The sequence below is a fragment of the Synchiropus splendidus genome, chromosome 1 (assembly GCF_027744825.2).
Source record: "Synchiropus splendidus isolate RoL2022-P1 chromosome 1, RoL_Sspl_1.0, whole genome shotgun sequence".
NCBI lineage: Eukaryota > Metazoa > Chordata > Actinopteri > Syngnathiformes > Callionymidae > Synchiropus > Synchiropus splendidus.
This window is the reverse complement of record NC_071334.1, coordinates 43,202,495-43,224,289: the sequence shown is the minus strand read 5'-3', so window position 1 is coordinate 43,224,289 and position 21,795 is coordinate 43,202,495. Positions and strand designations below refer to the sequence as shown.

Genomic DNA, 21,795 nt, shown 5'->3' with positions numbered 1-21,795 from the left:
CTTCCTATCTTAGTGAGTACCGTCAGTGACATACATTAACATAACCCTTTCCCCAGCCTCTCCCCCTAAACCTAACCACCTACAACACATGGCGAAACTTAACCTGTACTCTGAACCAAACTAAAATCCAATGATAATAACCCAGCTATTTTGTAGTTTTAACCCTCAAACTGAGGCTAGACAAAGTGAGGACCGGCCAAAATGTCCTCACTGTGCGAAGATGTCCTCTCCCTGCTGATTAAAAACTCATACAGGATCTCATAAAGATAGAAGACAAGAGCACACATACATACACATTTGTATACACATTTGTATATTGTATATATTGTATATATTGTATATATTGTATATATACATTTATATACATTTGTTTTTCAAGGTTTCTCATTACCATAACCCTTTCAGTTATTTTGGATGGCATTCGCCTATTGTCATTATTATTATTATCATTATTATTTCTTCCAACAACATTACAAATCCTGCAAATTTCTAAAGAGTCGCCATTAGCCAGAGAAAAATCCCTTGTATGTTGCTAAGCTAATACAGAGTGAATCAAGTTGTTTCTGTTTCTGATATTCACAGAAGGAGAAAATGTGCAATGTTGCCAGAACCATTTGCAGTCCACACCCACACCCACACACACCACCTATTTAAGAATGAAATGAGATCAAGCACGAGACTGTTTTTGTTCACTATATTTGAAACAGCCAGTGCCTAGACCTTCCTTACATGACTGATGAAAACACAAGCATCTCTAGCATGGCAGTCGTTCACGGCCCCGCCCACCAACTGAAGCGTTCCCTTCACTTGAATTAAGGGGCCAGGCTCGTGCTGAGTCAGATATAGGCGTCAGAAGTGCTTTCTGACGCCTATATCTGACTCCCCCTCCATCAATCGTTGCACCTCCTCCTGGCAACCTCCACAGCCAGCCTTGTCCATCCGATTCTCAGTCTCTCCAGCGTGCTGAGGCACACATGCATCTGGCGCGCGGCATCCCACCTGTTGATGTTTGAATAGGATTCAGCTGCTGGGCCACTGAAACCCATTCCATTAGGCTCTGGAGGCACTCGCCATAGGACGCTTGGAGGTCTGCAGTAATAGTAGCTGTAATTTCCAATCGCAAATTGTCACAACACCACTCCCGCTCTAAGGCCCAGTAATGACTGGGCCTGTGGTATAGATGGTATCCCATCACCAAGCCATTCTCTCAGTCAATACACACCAGAAACTAGAGCTCCTGATTATTCCAATGGGTCAATACAGCGTCCTGACTGGGCGACCTCTGGTCACGCAGTGGGCAACAGAAGTTGTTACTGAAAGGGCATTGTGCAATTATATCCCTGCATTATCCACTGGTAACTCACCTACTGTGCCGTCAACATGGGACTGATGAGCTATCCATGTCAGGTCTGGGACTCTGAACGTCATCAAGCGAGTCTCCCAGAGAGGGGAGTTTCAGCCCTGCCACCCACAGAGAGCAAGAGACTGGATGACAGAGAGGGTTTACTCTGCGCACAGGTCACATGCTTTTCACACTGTCTGTCTCGGGTGGTCTGAGTCCGTTTCGCCCCCTGCTATGGAGCCTCGCTCCCTGCGCTTCAGGCCATGTCCCTTTTTTTCTCCTCAGCTGGTGGCGCAAAATAGCTGGTTTGTGACCCGCGACGAAGCACGTCTCAAGGAAGTCGACATCCGCCGTCATGACATTTAGCTCCACTGTGCCATGGCCACCCTGGACACGCCGCTGCCACTCTCCCTTCTTATAATCCACTTAGAGAATAAACAAGAGGAGTGAATCATGAACATATTTCAGGGGTCATCCAATGATAAAGCAAAACATGACATACAGGGACACCCACTAAGTCTGTGACCATGGTAAGGGTTTGTTGAGGATGACGGTTGTGAAGTCTGCCTCACAACTGCGTCAGAGTGTGTTAATATTTCACTCTGATCACAAATGAAAAGGAACAGGTCATTTTGAGCTACAGGTGAACCGACCTTCACAACTGACTTTACCTATTCTATTAACTTACATGTATTGAGGCTTTCAATAATTCTTTTTTAAAGAATGTTGTTCTTATTTTTGATCTAGCAAAATTAAAAAAAAAATATTTGCCTCTTGTTCTCTTGTATTATTGTGCTATTGGGTTCAAAACCTCTATGCCCATCGCAGCAGTGCCATTTGTGAATCCAGTTTCTTTTAGCAGAGAAAATAAATCCTTGAAATTCCTCTAAAACTGATACACATCACTGACCTGACACCTGAATGGATTTATTCATGTTCAGTTGGATGGAAAATAAATGTTTTTAAACTGTTCAGTGCAAAAAGGTGAGAGAAAGATTACATTTGAAAAAAGAGAGCGAAGAAAACAGACCCACTGAGGCTGTGTGAACGGAGGAAAGGAACGAGGCTTGGCACGCTCTTCGGATTAAGAGACCTTAACTGCCGTTTTAATGATGCACGCTTCATCCCCCTTATTAGAAATACAGGCCTACGACTGCTAATTTTTCATTTCACATTTCTCCCTTGTTTGTGGAGAAAGATGATGCTGTGAAGAAATTATTGATAATACATTATCTTGTTACTATTCTCAGCTGTTTTTTTTTTATTTTTTTCATGTTGTTTGTTCTATGTTTTAAAGTACTGTCCTCTAACTGTTTTTATTTATTTATTTTCTGTCTCCACCCCTGCACCAAAAATACTGAATTATGCATTTCTAATTGTTGACCAACAAGCACTGTTTTATATTGTACTGGAGTTGAACAGTATCCTCCGGGAAGTGGTGACAACAACATCACTGTGAGGGTTAATGGAACCCGACCTGTCATATTTTGCAGCAGAAAACCTAAGAACAGCTTAATTGCGGTCGACATTTTTGACAGTTGACGTCATTGTGTCAAGCACTCTACAGGTGGTGAAGGCTGTTCTGGGCCAGATGTGTATGAGATTGTTATGACAGAATGTGTCGTCAAGAATAGATGATTTTAGAACCACAGTGGGCAGCAAACTGATAATGAGCTTTGAATATGCGCGTCATGGAGGGAAATGAAGGGCTGACAAAGGATGGACCAGTGTAGGTATCTCTTTTTGTTAAATGTGCATTTCTGTAACATATACAATATTGTTCTTCGCGTCGGTCATTTTTATTTTTCCGCTGCGTTTTTCGCTGAGCAACTCCTCACAGAGCTTTCGTCGTAGAGATCCGGCTCCAAAGCCAAAGTGTGTATTGCCTGCTATGATTACTTTTCTCGGACTTAGGTGCCAGAATTCCCAAGATATTCCAGGTTTTGTGACCAATTTTTCCCATTGAAAATGAATGGGAAGAGGATTCACTACTTCAGAAATTTGCCTCTACTTCAACAGCTCGCAGCTCCCCCAAACCTTGGCCTAGAAACTCCTCGAGAAGTTCAAAAGGGAGCCGCACTCGTCCTCTGACGCCCTAAAAATAAGATCTGAGCCAAGTCGTATCATTTTCCCACAAATCGGCCTCAAAAAAACAAAAGATTTGGCAAAAATCCAAAAGTTACGGAGTGGGCAATCAAGCGAGTTAGAGTGGAGCAGAGCAGTCGAAATATTCTAGGCCAACTCCTGGGCTGAACAAAACTCATTTGTATTGAAAAATCATGCTTCGATTGTTGAGTAGTTCAAAGAGTGTCCGTGACCTTTCTAAACTGACTCAGATCACAGGAGACACTCTGTTTCTCTTCTTGAAGCTCAAACCGCCGTCCACTTTCAAATGTCGAATCGACTTCCCTTTTCTCTTTTGAAGTTAGTTTTGAATTTGATTTCACCTAAATGTATATACGGCTCATGAGGGCCTCATCAAACTACTGGGCAGGCCAGATTTGGCCCCTAGACCACGTGTCATACTGCTCAGTGTGGAGACTCTCAGAAGAGAGCTGGTGAGGAGCTGATGCTTGGAAGGAGTTTTCTGTCTCATATTATGCAGTAAATTCATACTGGAGAGATGAGAACATAATGATTTAATTTATTTATGAAAACAATATCACCAAAACATTCTGTTCCTGTTCAATCAGTCAACATATTTTATGAAGAGGGCGATGAAGATGCACCCGAACAGAGACATAGTGGAGGCTGAGAGCACGATCACCACCACGCTCCCTGCGATGTTGACCAGAGCGCCCAGTCCAGCGCCGACGATGATCTGAGCCAGCTGGACCATGCAGGTGAGAGCTGCGCAGTCCACACCCGTGCTCACCTGGCTTTGGGTAATCCCTTGTCTTCTCAGCTGCTCCTAAGTGTTGAGGGTAAATCACATGACATTAGGAAACAGTCGGCCCATTCGCCATCTTTGCATTTGTCAGCCACCATTTGTTGTGATGAAGGAAGCCCTGCTGACTTAAAAACATGCATTCTTCATATCTTCTTTCATTCTCTTGACAATCTTGACAGTCACATCATTGACATATATTCCAGAGGAAATTGCTCTCAGGTTTGAAAAAAGGGATTCTGTTTCCCAAAAACATCCATTTGTGTGTAAATTCAATGGGGAACTGAGCTACTGACTAACTTGTTCAATTCTTTCATGGCTTTGTACTTGCTTTTTTTTTTTTTTTTTTTTTAACCATGAACAAAGAATATACATGTGTTTGGAACACACAAACATTACAGTACACCCGCCTCTGAACTGCTAGGATTGATAGCTATGAGGTAGGGTGTAAGACCTCAAATTAATTGACCGATCACACCATATTCATTTTGATCTTGAGAGTTTTTAGAGTGCACCCCAAATTGTCACAGAGAAAATCTAAATCAACAAACAGCTTCCTGTTTATAAAGCCCTGGAAAGGAAAATGAGCTGCACGGTGGTGCTAGGAATTCATCCATTCAAAACACTAAGAATCTGTTGCCTGGCGAACCAGTTTACTCTGTGATGGAGGAGGAGATTAAACAGCTTAAACTTCCCCTTTCAACATTTTGAGTTGCAATTCACCAATGAACATGCTTGAAGTAAAAATAATGCTCAACATAGTTTGCACTGTCTCACGACCTATTCCAAGTCCAAACACCTAACCATGGCAAGACCGCCATGCCACTGCCAGAGGCCTGCATAGATGGGGCGAGCGCCATACGTCTGAGGTGTCCTCTCAGATGCCGTGTCTAGTCGCATTCCCTCTTCCCTTTTGAAGTTAGTTTTGAATTAGATTTCACCTAAACGTACATACAGATGAAGCAGCTCAAACGTTCCCAGCTTCCCATGGTGCCTCCGTGAAAGAGCCGTGACTGCTCCCTGAGGCCCCGTTACGCCCCTGAGCAGCCGGAGCTGCAATGCCTCATTTATCCACGGGGAGGCGTGTGGATAGATTTGGCCCTCAGCGATTTGAATAGTGGCATTGTACCTTTCTGTTCACTGTGTAAGGTGTACAAAATGTGACTTAAGTAGCGAGGACGAAATGAATTGGGTTCAATGGAAGCAGGGACGTTAAGAAGTGTAAATATTGCATGAACCCTATAAGAGAATCATTTCACATGCATCTTATTTGCACGTAAATCATAATAAAACTATGGCCCAAACATCAGAGATAAAAAGGCAATTTCTTTCAAAATATATTTTGAATTTTCTTTCAATGAATTCTGAGGAAAATACTAAAATCACAAAAAGTAGAAACAAAAATGTAGTCATGAGTCATGTTGTATTTACTGTTGAACTCATACCTGCTAAAACCGGATAAAATAAATGTCAGTAAATATCAGTTGCATCTTGTCTTGTCTGAACCCATGAGGGCCACAAAAACACAGGAAAAGGACTGCATATGGCCCCCGGGCCTCACTTTGCCCAGGTCTGGCCTAAATCATCAATCTTCTGTTATTTTTTAACTCAGCACCGCTGGATCCACTCACTCGAGGAGACCCATGAAATATATTTTATTCATCCTGTTCATTTGCTGATCTAAGTCTGTTCCAAAGATGTGTGGGAAGAAAAGCCTCCAGGCCTGTAGTTCAGGAGGCATTCTATTCCATCCTGTAGCCATTTAATGAAAATGTTTCTTCCACAAGGAAGGAAGGAATTTCAGAGCAGCTGTTCACTGTCACCAAAGGAAGCACATCCTCTCATCTCTCAGTCATCACCATTAATTTTTTAAGTCCATGCCCCTCAGAACGGCAAATGGGGAGAGCAAAGCATCTGGAGTTACCTCTTTTTCATGTTGATACTCTGCAATGAGGTTGAATGGGATGGTGTAGAGCGTGCTGGACATGATGCCGAAAACACTGCAGAGGATGAGTGTACTGATGATGTTCGGGAAGAGTCCGATCAAGCTGGTCCCCAAGCCAAACATGAGGTAGCCCAGGAAGTATAGACCCTTGAGGCCAATGTATGGGAGAAGAATGCGCTGGACGTCTTGAAACGAAAAAGGAAAAATGGGCCACACGTTACATTGATGCCATCTGGGGCGTTGATTTGTGCCCATTGAGGCTGCTTAAGACGTTATGTCTGACAGGGAAGGGGGATTTGGCGCATCCTTCTTTGAAGGATTTAATTGGACCTGCTGCTTTTGCAGAGCGCAGGGCAGAATGCACCTGACGTGACAGACACACTGACAGGCAGCAGCCAGCATACAGTCAGTAAGTGGGTGCTGAGACGCCTATGAATGCAACACAATCCTCCTCATTTACACATGACTTTACACCAAGGTAAATACAGACTTATGAGTCGCAATGGCTGTCTAAATCCTGAACCCAGCGGAGCCCAAACGTACTTTTTAATCATTCTTCTTCATGGTTGCAGGCCTAAACTCAACTTACCTTCCCAATGAACTATACAGCCACATAACAAAGAGAGACCTGGCTCATCTGACATGCATTCAGTAAAACACAGCCGCATCAATGAAGCAACTTCACTGATTCAAGACTACTGTAGTAGTGGCTCTCGGAATAAAAACCTGCGTCACATGAGAGAGTACTGACTCTTCGTTGCCGAGAGCCACTGCTGGAGTCAAAAGTGCATTGTTGCTACACAATAGAGCTGCAGTTGGTGACATCACCTCTTATACTGTCGATGTAATAAAACACGGATGCGCCTTTGGTCACGGGTCCTGTTATATCTGAAATAATTGTGATGACTTTGATGGGGTCACGCTGCATTTGAAGGTTTTTTTTAGACTGGAGTGATTCGTCGGACTACATGTAGTGCCGGTTACCGGTAGATATTCTCTTCTGTCAATCTAAAGAGCACAGCAAGGTCGGTCAAATTCATTTTTATTGAATAAATCCAACATGTCCGGGTTATTTCACCTTCCTCGGTTATGGCAAGCAGATGTCTGGATACTGATGGGGTCTGGTTAAGGTGTGTGTTTTGTTTCAACATGACCAAATGATTCACATATCCATTTATCTGGCCATTAATGATTCCAATGTATGCTGTGTTTTTTCACATCAAGTTGCCCGTCTCTTGCTGAAAGTAGACGCCACAAATGTGAGTGATGATTCCTTCAAAACCCTAGTAAATCCAGATGGAACTTGAGACCACCAGCAAAATGGTCAACCATCCGTGCATTATTCCATGATCAACATATCTAGAAAATTTCAGATAAACGTCTTGAGAATCTTTGGAGTTACTTTTGCTAATAGACAGACCTTCACGGAGCAAACTCAGGTCCCAGCTTAGGTTCATCTGAACAGTTTCTGCGGCGATATAGAAGTGACATCGTACTACATTACTGCCAAGACAATATGACGACCACTTACATGAGTAGAGAGCAGAGGAAACGGCGTTGATGCACAGACCCCAGCAGCCCACCTCCACTCCCCTCTCATACCTGACGTAAGCTGTGGAGTTGTGGTCGGCGTACGGGTCTCCTTTGTAGACAATCTGCACAGAAGAGAAGAAATGATACCTTCGAAGCCCAGCACTTGTTGATGTTTCACATGGTGAATAGCGAGGCAATACGTTACAGTTCATCCACATTATGATTGATTTTGAATGGTGCACTGATGTCGCAGCGTGACCTTCTTTCATTAGCATGCACATTTGGAGGGAAAGAAAGGATCACGTATGTTCCACAAGACAATTCACCATCAGCGACGAGATGTGACACATTTCTGGGAGCTATTGTGGACAAGTAGATTCATTTATTTATTATTTTTCATGTGTTATGTTGATAATAAAATGAGGGACGACCGTTCACACTCAACTTTACCAACAGCTCCACAACAGAGAAGCCTCTTCTTAGCCAGAGAGCCACAGTCAGATGTCTTGCGGACAGGCGTTTGTTTCCGCCCAAGTGTCACCACAGGGGGTTCTGAATTAACCTGTCGTTTTAACTTGTGGCCAATTTCATGTTTCTCTACAGCAATCTAAAAACATAAATGCTCCGCCCTTCCACCACAGACAGTGTCTCATAACAAATACAAATGCACAGCCCGTCTTTCCAGCAGATTGAATCTTTGTCATCTTCATTTGGCGGGTGCTCGTGGGCAGCTGTTAGTCTGCAGGCCACACACTTGACTGGCATCTGTGGTCAATGTAATATTTAATTCATACTTAAACAAGACAGCTACAGCTATTTAAAACTCTCACGTTCCACTTCAGAGGTGTGGTCGGCCAAACAAGCCAGACGTTCACTGCAGATGGACATTGTCCCCCAGATGAATGGAACACTATTCATCCACCTCATTCTTGTTTTGTATTTGTTAATTCCTGCATTCATATACACAAGGAACACATCACTTAAGAGAGCAAATCAATACCTGTCCCATGAAGTCGGTGAAGAAGAGCATGTTGCACAGAAAGGCTGTCCATCCCAGAAGGTGACTGACACAAAGGAAGCGATAGTGGTTTGGCATGTTGATGAACGCCTGCAGCAGTAACTTCAGCGTCATCCTTTTCTGCGCCTGCAAGAGCAGTTTTTCCTTCATTGTTTTGCGTATGAAAGCTGCATTAACTGTCAGGGCTAAGAGATAGACATCAGTGGTGAAGCATTCAACATTGACAACACGTATCAAGCTCTCAGCTTAAGTAGTTATCAAGTTGAATGCTGATGTTGTAAGGGAAAAGAATCTCTTAATTGAATTTATGATTCAAAGGCAACACATGGGAGAGCACTGGCAGCGTTCAGCAAACTCGTCTTTTGTAGAAGGAGAGAACATTCACGTCATCCATTAAATGTTTTTCAGGATACAGTGCACTCAGAGGGTTTTTGTAATCTGCATATGACCTTGTGTAAAATAAAAGGTTGAGCAATAATCTTTGATGGCTGTCGCCTAGTCATCTTCATTTGGCAGGTTTCACAACAACAGTGGATTCCTACAATCCCTGAGAAGACAGGACGCTGGTAAACCTCAGATGAAGCAGCTTCTGAATAAGGACACTGCCTAGAATGACTGACTGTGTGAGATCTTGTAGGAGCCACAGCAATCATCATGGAAAAACAGCCACCTTGTGTGGTGTGCAAAACACATTTACAATTTTCTTTAAACAAATGTACAAACTCTTGGAACAAATTCTTCTTTAGCAAACACATTTTGTCCTGAGTGTCAGAGATTATCATTTTTTTTCAGAGTTTGGAAATACACTTTGCTAAAGAAGTTTGTTATTTTGTAGTAAATGTGTTTCGCTATTTGTAAATTTGTTTCCAAAGTTTGTAAATGTCTTTTCAGCCACCATACTCTAAGGTTGAGAGGTCTGTAAAAATCATTTCAATGGACTATGAAGAAATGTTTCCCGCTGTAGCCATAGCAACACTTTACTGATGGAGTATGGGCACATTTGTCCTCATTTTCAGTTCTCATGAAATCCATACTAAAGTAAATGGCACTAAATCTTATCAGCCTGTATCACCAGGGACCAAAATTATCAGTTGTCCTCGGATCAAAATGTGCTTTTCCCATGTCACTGAGAGTGACGTTCGTGTGTTCTTTTTTTTATTTGTTCATGTCTGTATAATACAGACGCATTTTCAAACATAAAAATGATTTCCCCACCATTTCTCATGACAATATTTGGGATAGTGTCCAATTTTAAGGGCGTGTGAAAACTTGTTTCCCTCCGCTGTATGTGCCAAAAGCCTGAGTCTCTTTGAGACTATAAAGATTTAAACGTAGCCATTTGTGAAGCCTGACAACAGGTACGATATCAGATACATTTCAATCTTGTACTTATTAATACGATTTGAAAAAAAGGTTAGAGAGAAGAGGAAGCAGAGGACAGGGTGAGATTGAGGAGGAAAAGAAGAAGACAGTAGGCACAAAATTGCCACTTTGGCATCGCTGTGTTAAATTTGAAGCCTGATGTGGGGACTGCTTTACACAAGCAGATGGCAACATTTGTGGGAGTGTTTATAGGAATGTTATGGAGTGAATAAAGATTGAAAACATCCCGTCGGTCGAGGGGACGAGGGTGCTGTACTCTCGTATGACAGAAACTCTGATGAAGTTGGCACAGTGAGACAGAAAGTGAGAAGCCGCACTCCATTGATGCGCAGTGACAGCAAGTCTGTTCAGTCAACAAGCAGCACATCCTGGGAGCTTCGCCATGTCTGGAACATGGTGGTGGAGTGGTAAAAACAGTGACAGAGATAGCAGGAATGTTAAAAACAAACACAAGACAAAAAGGCAGGAGACGCAGGGGAAAATATACTGCAAATAGCAGCAGACCATTCCCAGCCATCATCATCATCATTACTGTTGTTGCTTGAGAGATGAGGAAGAGTATTTTCCACACAAACATCTGTAACAAATGTGTTATTATATATACTAATCAGATGAGTGAATTCACTCCCATCAAAAACCATTTACCGCACAGCTTCATCTCTAACCATTTTCAAGCTAAATTCTGAAATGATATCAGCGAGGAATATTTGATGAAAAACCCCTGCGGCAGAAGAGTTAGAAGCTCCACCAAGAAAAGCCAAAGCAAACCATCATACCTCCTTGTTGGGCTGCTTAGCACTGGATGTGACAGAGTTGGCTTCCCCCAGAGCTGAGAAGGATCTCGGGCGAAGGTCGGTGACTGGCGATGCCACTGCAGTCATCGTCACCTCCTTGCCCAGCGTTCCATAACCACTGCTGTGGGAGGTCTGGGGGTGAAGGGGCCGTGTGGGTGAAGGATCCAGGACTTCGTGGTCTTTGCCCAGAGGTTGCTCAGGTATACTGAACAGATGGATAATGAGGAGGACACTCCAGGTCAGCGCAGAAAAGAAGTAGATGACTTGGTATTCAGATCCCAGGAGTTGGCCCATGATGGAGTGACCCCAGTCCATTGCTCCAACCAGATAGCCAAACGCTCCACCCAAACCTAGAAGTGGAGTCAAGGAGAAATTGAAAGAGTTAACAGTCAAGCTTTTCTACCACCACCAGCACTGTGGCATCGCCGGAGAGGAGCTCAAAGCCACGAGCAGGGCTCTCGACCTACAGGGCTCAATAACGCTGGACATACAAACAACCTGCGATCACAACTATGTAACACAGAAGGCCAACGCCGGAAAAAAGTGTACCATGCAAACACATTGTTGTTGTTGTCACTTTGTCTATTTCAACAAATGTTTATTATCCATGTGCAATATTTAGATCTCATTTGCATGCAACCTGTCAGTGGCCTAGAGGTTAAGATGTATCACAATGAAACAATTTGGTTGCTGTGGTCTGTTCAGCGTAATACTTAATAACTAAACTAAATTAAATACATGGAATTTATGACAGAGTTATTTTTTTCTCAAGTCTAAGAATGAAGGGGAAAAGGCAAAAGGGCTGGTGTTCACTACTAGGGGTCTATTTGTGCGTATAAAAAATGGACCAACTGACCCCCCTAACAAGCCCCCACATCCCTTCGCTGACCTCAACACCCCCGCAAAAACACGATACTCCTGTCAGTGGCACCTCCCCATTCATCTTCCGAAGCAAAAGAAAATCTGTCTCAACTGGCTGCGTTCATCATCCTAACAGAGTCCTAGTTTGGGTTAAAGAAAGTGTGACTATTAGCAATTAACAGGAATAAGTGTTTGAACATTTGCTTTGTTTCCATCCAACCACCTCTGCACCTACGCAGGTTTTACAAGCTAACTAAGAAAACAAACTTTGATTTCTCATTGTGACATTCACAATGAGCTCCCACAGCGTTCAGTGTAAAAATCCTCATCATTCCAACCAATGTTCACAATGAATGGATGGTGAGGTGTAACGGCCAGCTACAGTGTTAAAAGCTATTTCTTCAACCATTTTCTTGATACATTGCGATACAAAATGTATTAGAACTGCTTCAACCGTGAACATGATGAAAGGCTGTCCAGTTTACAGTGACATGATGAGGAAACGGAAGGTATCTTGTAACCTCCACTGTTGTTATAAGTTATTTTGTGCTGTTGAATTACCAGGAAATGTTGAGTATTTGAGTACACAAGTGGTTTGACTTTTTTAAACCTTCGTTATCTGAGCATTTTGTTTTAGCTTAGCTTAAGCATTGCTCACTTAACATCTTACACCGTTTAACACACTTGGGTTACTATTATTTTTTCACGGTTTGCGCTCATTTATATTGCAGCTAATTTAAAAGGTTCTAACAAGGAGCAAGATCGCAATGATCAGGTGACTTTTCGGTGACACGATAAGAGAGTCGCAGCCGTTGAGAGATCCCACACTTGAGTGCAGATGGACTTTCAGTCTGAGGTAGTTCTATTCATGGCAGCTCAACAAGAAAAGAAAAAAAAAACTGATGAAATTGGACAACCTCCATTGACAGAAAAATGCTGAGTCATTTCATTTTAGCCTTTGACACAGAGTAACGTTCACTGAGGTTGACACACAGCTCAAAGAATTTGGCCCGAGGAGACAAAATGGTTTGCAAGGTCCAAATCCATGATTGGGATGGGACCCCACGATCATCATTGATACACTTGAACTCCATCCACCATCAAACTCTGTAATCCACCAGCTATCCGCCAACCATTCAGCTTTCTCAGTACAAAATAATACCTTCAAAGTTAGGGACAGATTTGCGCAGTTTGCTGGCCACATGCCTCACATGCCCACGTTTATCCTCATCCCTCAAACAAGCTGGGAGTAGACACGCCCCAGTTCACCCTAAACCCAGAGTTATGCAAGCCTTGGTATGAACCCAAGACTTGCCTCCAGAGAGGCAGGCAGCAATTTCAATCTCTATTTCCAGTGAATGATCATTTTTGACAAGGTACAAAAACTCCCTGGGGGAAACCTTGTGAACACAGAGAGAACGACCTTCCTGTTGTGAAGCTGCAGCTACTGTACGACCGCATGTCCTCATTTAGCTTCATTTCCAAGCCTTGCCTCAGACACTTGAGTGAGTTTGTTTGTGCTGCTCCATTGATTTTACACTCATTTCACCAGCATTTACAACTCGCAATGTAAAGGTGATCTTCACAGTCAGGATGCTTCCTTTCAGTGTGCGCACTGTACAGCAATACCTGACTTTAAGTGCCATAAAACAGGTGAGTGTAAATTCTGCTGTGCGCCATCATTATTTTCTCCATTTTCTCCAGCTTTTTTCTGTGTTTTTTCTGCTTTTCTTTTCAGTGATGCAGGAGGCACACCTACTGACAAACTCGAGTCATCACCGTATGTTTTTGGATGGGTGGGAGGAAACCAGAGTGCTCTGAAGAAACCCACGAAACCCTAACGATAGTTCTGTCACAGCTGTAGAGTTTATAAATGTTCAAGTGTCTACTTCCATCTTGTGTTTTCCATCGTTTCACCAATGAGAGAAATATCATAAGATGTATTTTTGAAAATAATACAAATCATAAATAGATGTTTTATTTCTGCAAGTCATGACAATATGATGGGTTTACAAAAGGTGGCCTTTTAAATAATGAATTCCATTTTAATGGAAGCAAAAGTCTGAATGAAAAAAGGGAAGCACATGATCTCAAATGCACTAAAAATAAAGCTCTGCATCAATTATATTCTGGACGTGGGATTTGTATTAACAAAATGAACAAAACGAAACTTCATTGTTGCAACGTTCCTGACTTGTCCTGACCTGAGCATGTACATTGTTTATACTACAAACCAGGTACATGGACATACACACATACTTGTATCTAGGGCTGCAACGATGAGTTGATGCCATCGATAACGTCGACAACAAAAATCTGTCCACGTCAAAATCTGTGGGTCAATGCGTCGTGTTGCTGTTGGTGTAAACACACCCGGGCCGTGGCCTTGACGTCGAGAACTAGTTGTTATTCAGAAGCAGTGAGAAATGATCACATTCTCTGGAATCATTAAGATGTGTTAATTTGTGTGCCTTTATTTGGTTCTTGACTGAGGTCCGACTCCAACACGCTGCCGTCGCTGCGCGCCCCGGGCTCCAGACACATGTATAAAGATAAGCAATCGGTCTGTTACATTTCAATCAATATCGTATTAACCTTCTTATTTTCCGCAAGTTCAGTATTTTAGAAGGGATTTGAGAGAATACTGGCGTCAGAGCAATGCCACGTGGTCATGACTAGCAAACACACAATCACAAAATTAGGATTCTTCCGTGCACTCACGCTCTGCTGGATCAGACCAGCTTCACTGCGAAAGTCGCAATTTTATGCCAAAACTGAGAGATCATTCAAACAAAAAGGTTAATAAAGAGCTCCTTGAGAAGTCCAAACACTTCCTCATTCATCCTGCTCCGAAGTTAAATTCCATGATGTAGGGAATGGTCATGTGCCAGGCCACTGTCTACCTCAGCCCAGACTCATGACTGCAGCACATGACCAGCTCAGGGATGGATTACCTCCAGACTTACACCAGCCGGTGCCTGCTGACAGCTGAGCGCACCACTGACGCTCATACTCAAAACATCATCTCTACCTGAGAGCATTCTTCAGCATAATCTAGCAAGAATATTGTAGACTTGTACCTCTGCTCCTCCAAAAACACACAATCACAAAAATCATTTAAAAAAATGGCAACTTCCATATTGTCTGCGGTATTTCTTTTCATAAGCATTTGTATCTTTCTTATGAAATGATATCAATTTAACGGCAGCAAAAGCAATATTTTACAACCACAAAATCAATAATTCCAACTTATATCCATGCCAGCTGTTGTTACAAACAGATCGAGGGGAACAGAAACTAGATATAATAGCTATATCTGTGACTTATGACGCTCCAAAACGGAGGCTGGAAGAGTTCAGAATCCTGAGACAACCATTCATCATTCGTATGACAAGTAGGAACAAACATACTGAGCGACTATGGATGATATGATGAGCTAACTTCCCTTCCACTTCGATTGTCCACCACATACGTTTTATAGTTACATCCAAGATGAAGAGACAAAGGAGTCATATGGTTAAAACAAACTCACATTAATGTGTTTAGGTTGGTTACTTAGATATTTCACCTGCAGAGAGGCCTTGCATAAAAGGCAAACGCTTCAACCTGTCAAGGCACAGGGTCCAAATCCGGCCAGCTTAGTTAGGTTATGTGGCCTCCAATAACTTTAAATACATGCAGTTGTCCCTGAAAACCTGATGGCTTCCAAACAGAGGGCCTGTTGTGCCACGAACCACTGAGATGATCTACGCTGAAATGAACGTCCAACAATACAATACAACAATTACATCACAATTCTGTTTTAGGGGAAGCCACAGCTACAGCAGCATTTCACCAGGCAAATATTTCTTTTAGTGTTTGATGTCAGCTATGAAAAAAATTATAACTGTGTTTTTCAAAGGCCACCTTCCATTAAGGCAGCAAAAGTAAAAGGCTATTTCAAGAGCTAATTGGTACCAATGCACTCCTTGGTGTGGCTTGGAACGTGGCTCAACCCCGCTATCGAAGCACTTTACTCCATTAAGTACTGCCTACATACTTTTCACCTTTCAAAAGCGGAGCTGTGTCTACTTCTATCCAACATATCTATTTCTTGTTGCTAAGTATCATATTTTAGCGAAGAATTGTTCTGCCAGTTTCAGGCAGACTCCAAAGGAACATGGAGACTAGAGACCATTGTTGACTTCTACTCACTGACCTTATGAGTATTACTCTCATCTCCTCAGTTGCTTGTGAGGGATTCCACAGAGCTGTCTCCAGAAAATCTTGACCCCACCTCTTTTGACAGCTGCAGTCAGGAAAATTGTGTTTCAGGAGCACGGAGACACAAGTGAACTTAGAATCGTGATGGAGGAGGCAGCAGTGTTAATGTTCTCAGCATAACTGGAATCTGTCTCCTGAGTTTCAAATGGTTTTGGGTTTGAAACAGGTCAAAAGAATGAAACAGAAGAGAAGTTTGTATGTTAATCCATTGCGAGGTTTTTATACATGTATAAACACAAACAAAACATACATAAACATTTTCCTTGGAGGTGCAAGATGACCTACCCTTGTTTCATAATCTGAGTTCTGATCTATGATTTAAAATTCCATCTCACCATTCCTTCTCAGGGTACCGTCCGTGCGCCACCATGACTCACCATTCAGGATAGTCCACAGATAAAATCTCTCCTCTAAGAGACAAGCTGCTCAGAATAAATGCGAATCTCGTGCTAAACATAATCTCGATCAGTGGTCCCCAAACCCCGGACTGGGTACCGTTCCGTGGATCAATTGGCACCGGGTCGCACAAGAATAATTAATTATTTCCGTTTTCTGTATTATCTGAGTCTGAAGTATTTATTTTCAAAAATGACCGGATTCTCTCAGTTAAGCCTCAGTCACTTGAGAGCCAAAATTTAACCCACAAGCTCACAAAATGTGTAGGAGAAAGCCGTATGTTTGCGAAGGAGGAAAAAGTCTCAGTGAAGAGAAAGAACGAGAACATTTTTAACAAACAATACCAGGAGTTGATTGAACAATATACATTAGAAATCAAGGAGCAAGGCTGTTTATAATTAAAGTGCACTTTGCTTCATTAGAATTACACTTATTTCAAATGAGTTTTTAGTTTAGAGAACAGGAATATTGGTTGTCGATTAAAAGGGCTGTCAATCTTTACCCTTTTTTCCAGACAAAGCCAAGTGATTTCACAACAGCAGGCTTCAGTGTCAAATGAACTCAGAATGGACGCCTAGCTTTGAGCCACACATGGCAGGCTGCTGCGACTTCACTGCTCACACTACAAAACCCTGTGGACAGGATTAGTGTGTGTGTGTGTAGAGGGACACCAATAACGAGACTCCCTTTGGAACCGTTGTAAGATGATTTTTTTTTCTCCAAAATAACAAAATTGGAAATTTCATCTGTGGGTTGATTCGCGAGCAAACACACCCACAACGTTGGCATCGAGAGATTGAGTTTAAGTTATAGAGAATGCTTCGGTTTAAAACCCTCTTAGATCGCTCAGCTGTAAAACTCACATTTGTGGCATCAGGCTAACAGTCATTCTTCGTCTGTTGTTTATGCCAGGCAGACAGAATCACTTGAGTGGAAGCCAAATCCAGTAAGAAGTGAGGTGCGGCTCACGGAGCTTGAGAAAGGCTCGACTCAGACATTTGCATGTATCTAATGTACCACCTGCTGGCTAGATTCAGTCATATGGTCAAGATATATAAATATATATTTCATTTTGGTGTTATGTTTAATGACTACATATAATACATCGGGGTATATGTGCATATTCTGGTTTCCTCCCACAGTGCAACAAACACACTGAACTGACCCGGAGCGTGATCGACTGCTAAAGGTGTCCTCCACCTATTGTTCATTACAGTCTTGGGCAAAGTGCAGCCTGGGGGCCATATGCGGCCCGATGCCTGTATTTTCGTGGCCCCATTAAATGTTGTCATTTTTCTGCCTTTTTTGTTGTATTTCAGTCATCATATTCATATACAGTCATATTCAAATCAAATGCATATAAAATTAAATAACACTAGGTTTCATGGCATTTTTACACTTATCAATATCCTTATCCTTACATTTAATCTTAAACATTAATTTTGTCCTTGTTACTTAAGAATATATTTTGGATATTTTTCCGTCATGTTTTGTAGTCATCGCTGTCTTTCTTTTGACGATGGCCCCTCACGACAGTTACAGTTTCTAATGTGGCCCTTCAGGAAATTGAATTGCCCACCTATTATTGGCTCATGGTCGTCAGCTGCAATGACCCATTAAAGCAACAAAGGGAAGAAAATGACTTGACGGGGACCCCACAACTTTCCAGGTACAAGAAGTGTTGTGTTTATCTCAGCCCGAGTGTGACTCTGCTGTGGAAATGACAGACCTGTGAGAAGAGCATGGTAGTGCAGACCCCTCTCCTTGTCTTGATGTGAGCACACGTCAAACAGATAGGCCTTTATCGGTCCATCGATGAAGTCAGCCGCGAAGTCGAACATCACCACGCCGAGCATCACCACCACAATGGCCCAGATGCTCCGCAGCGACCGGTCTTCTACAAGTGCTGTGAAGTGAAACACATGATCGTGTTTATTTTATTTATTTTTCTAAAAACCTTTATAGACATCAGCTGTTATCCTGAATTTGCATTGCTCAGGCATCAACACAGCAGGAAGATAACATCAGCTCTGAGTTGTTTAAACTGTTTAACTCTGCAGATGATCAGGTTTCAAACATAATTATTTACAATAAACTTCAAAACAGCAACTATGAAAAGACCAGCAGATGAAGACATGCTTTCAGTTGGGGCTGCTATCAGTTGGGCTACAACTGAGTCATGAGCATAACAGTCACTCAAACAGAGAAAGTTTAAATCATAATCCAATGCAATTAGCTTCTAATAAAATGTGTTTCTGTTTCTGTCTCATCCCAAAAATAACATTTAGCAGAATGAGAGATTAGACTCATTCTCATCAAAAACAAAAAAATACAAGACGGATATGTATCTGTAAGAGGAGTCAAGTTTTCGCAGATCTTACTTTTAAACATGGCTCAAATTCTAAAAGAATCGGTTTGGTCAATCACACACTCTTTGTTATAACCATTCTAATAAAGTTTTGTTAAGGAAGACAAAAAAAGAACTGTAGAAATTCCAGTGCGTGCGTAATGTTTACTGCATGTATTGACAACGACAGTGTGATTCATTTTCAGCCAAAGTTGAGTATAGTATAGTGAAGCAGCCCAGAAATAACCAAATAATGACAAGCGTCTCATCATACAAATATCTAATTATTTTATTTGTATTAGTAATAGCAGTAGTAGCAGCAGGAGTAGTATTTTGATTTTCTCAAGTATTAAAAAAGTGACACGAAAAAAAGGCTCAATGCTGACTATTAAATGAAGAAGAAACAACAACAATAATAATGATAATAATAAGTGGTCATTAATAAGGCATCTGTCATTTACTAGAGGTGCGGACCAAACTCAATGCATATCCCTCTATCTGCTCTACTGTTCTTCCCAGTTGATACCCACTCAGCCCAATTGAACTCCTCAAGATTAATCTGCCTTTGGCTGTAAAGCAATCGTACTATTTAAATGTAAATGCAATTCAAAGTTGAAGGCGGCGAGATACATGTGAGACACATACTCATGATTACCCTACAGCTACTGTACTGTGCCTCTGACCCTTTCTCTTCACCCGTAACCTAGAGTTGACGGCTTCACACGGCACAAATGCGACGTCACACCACCCGCCAGGCATTTGCTACAACTCATGAGAAATGGAATGATAATCTGCTTATCTCATCTACACTCAGGGAAAGAAAGAGACTTTCTCAAAGGTATGAGGAACATGTTGCCCCGAGACGGTTCCTCCCAAACCATCAGAAGTCCTCAGATATTTGTGGCACACCTGCCAGGTATCGCAGTTAACCGCCATCTAGCCCATCTTGGTCAAAGGACCTGACACTCAAATGAGAAATTTAAACTCACGTTGTGTTGCCCTGCGAAACACATTATAGCCGATGGCAGCCTCTCATTTTGCACAGAAAAAAGTACACCCAGTAATATTTGGTCAAATGTTTGGTCACATAGAATTTGCCTGGTTACTTGGTTTGTATGAAGGAAAATTATATTTTCTGTCTATTGGCCTGTTCACACCAAAGGTGTGTGTATCATTTCATTCATTTTCTCTAGTTTTTGTTGCTACACCAGTTGACATGCTTTATTTCCCAATCAATGTTTGTTATTTTTCCATATTTATGTCTTGACCTCATACCACTGAAACCACATGTCAGACTTGTATAAAAAATAAAAAAAAAGCCGGGAGACTTTCACCTCCACTTTCAGTGATCTTTTTGGAACTTCATTTGATGTCCTCGATGATCAGGACTCTCCAAATTGGCCCGACATCTAAAGAGTATCTTCTGCTTCCCCGAAAACATTAGTCTGATTGATCAGATGATCAATGAAAGTCTTTCAGACTAAGCAGCCCCTTGCATAACACGAAGGCTGGTCACAAAGAGCAAATGTGTTTAACGTGTTTTCCAAAACGCCTTCCCCCTTTTGATTCCATTCACGCTAAATCATTCTTGTTTTGGCTTTTTATCTGGTAAGTGGAAGTCACACGGCAAAACATTGGCGTAGCTTCCAAACCATATTCATTTTGCTCAGGAGGGAATTTTGTTGTTTCTGCACCAAAAAACAGAGTATAGTAGAGACGTTACTGTGACAGTAAAACCTACTTTTGTCCAAAATGTCATCACAATGAAGCAAAGATAAAACAAAGTTGGACTTGGAAGGACTTGGTCAATTAAACAAAGGAAGCACACAATTGACTTTTTTGGCAAGTAACCATGCGTTGGTGTTTGCCTGCTCCATTTCAGGGAGCAGAATGATGAAACCAGCAGAGGGGCCGGATCAAAAGCAACATTTAATTCCACCTCCACCCTCCTTCTCTAGCATAAGCCAACTGGACTGCTGTTTGGAAGATTGAACCTTGCACATCCATCCCTCCGGGAATCTTGCTCTTAAAATGACTTGATTGAAGAACGGTCTGAAGCTACGAGCTCAATGATGAGGCCAGAAATATCTTCTCCACTCTCTCTCTCATGCTGCTCACCTGAGACGACCACATCCCCATTCAGGAACATAGTGATGCCTATCAGCATGATGATGCCCAAGACCAGGATGTAGGGTCTGCGCCGACCCCACGGCGAGCGGCAGAAGTCACTGGCTGAGCCGATGATGGGCTGCAGCAGGAAGCCCAGGATGGGACTGATCAACCACACCAGGCTGTAGAGGCTGCGGGGCAGACCCACGCTCAGCAGGACAGGTGTGACAAAAGCAGCCTCCACGGCGTAGCAGAATTCCCTTCCAAACATGACCAGGCCGTGAAGGATGAGCCGTCCCCGGGAGCGCCTCGGGGCTTCCACCGCTCCAAACTCGGAGCTGCTCTCCATGCTGTCCATATAGTCCTCTTTGGAGCCAATGTGCTCCGTCGAGTTGAAGGAGATGCTGTTGAGCTTTCCCTGCTCAGACAGCCGGAACGGTAGAGGCCTGGCCAACTGGTCGTCTGATAGAAGTGTCATTTTTTTGTAGAGGTGATTTGAAAAAGAAAAATGAGCCAAACAATCAGCGTCCTTGCACTGCTGCTCAGTGCCGTCCAAGTCTCCTCTTTACTGCATAGCTGAGCAATGAGTCTGAAATCCAGGCAGCTTAACATGTGAGAGTTCAGTCAAGAGAGTGGAACTGGAGGAGGAGGAGATCAAGAAGAGGAGGGCGTTTGAGCCACACCAGCGCCGGCTCTCCCCCAGTGCTCTAGTATCCTGGGGGACTTTTTAGGAGCCAGTGGACGTGTGTGAGTCTGGTGATGTGTGCTGCGAAGTCACGGGACTAAACTGTTGAGTCTCTGCCTCTGTTTTCCCACACAAACAAACACAAGCAACAATGATGAATGGAATATGGATGTGCGGTAGTAGCTTGAGTGACAAGAACCGCTCGTTTTACTTCACCTTTCATTCCTACAGC

General features: G+C 42.6%; 1 protein-coding gene across 1 annotated transcript; it reads right to left on the bottom strand.

Moving 5' to 3' along the window:
• Positions 1-3,928: 3,928 nt before the first annotated feature.
• Positions 3,929-21,490, bottom strand: slc45a2 (solute carrier family 45 member 2). The gene is made up of 7 exons (XM_053882548.1): positions 20,888-21,490; positions 18,152-18,328; positions 10,885-11,252; positions 8,708-8,851; positions 7,706-7,829; positions 6,154-6,359; positions 3,929-4,253 (listed from the first exon to the last, which is right to left on the bottom strand). The coding sequence occupies exons 1-7, from the start codon at positions 21,354-21,356 to the stop codon at positions 4,032-4,034; spliced, it is 1,710 nt and encodes a 569-aa protein (XP_053738523.1). The 5' UTR covers positions 21,357-21,490; the 3' UTR covers positions 3,929-4,031.
• Between the last annotated feature and the right edge of the window lie 305 nt (positions 21,491-21,795).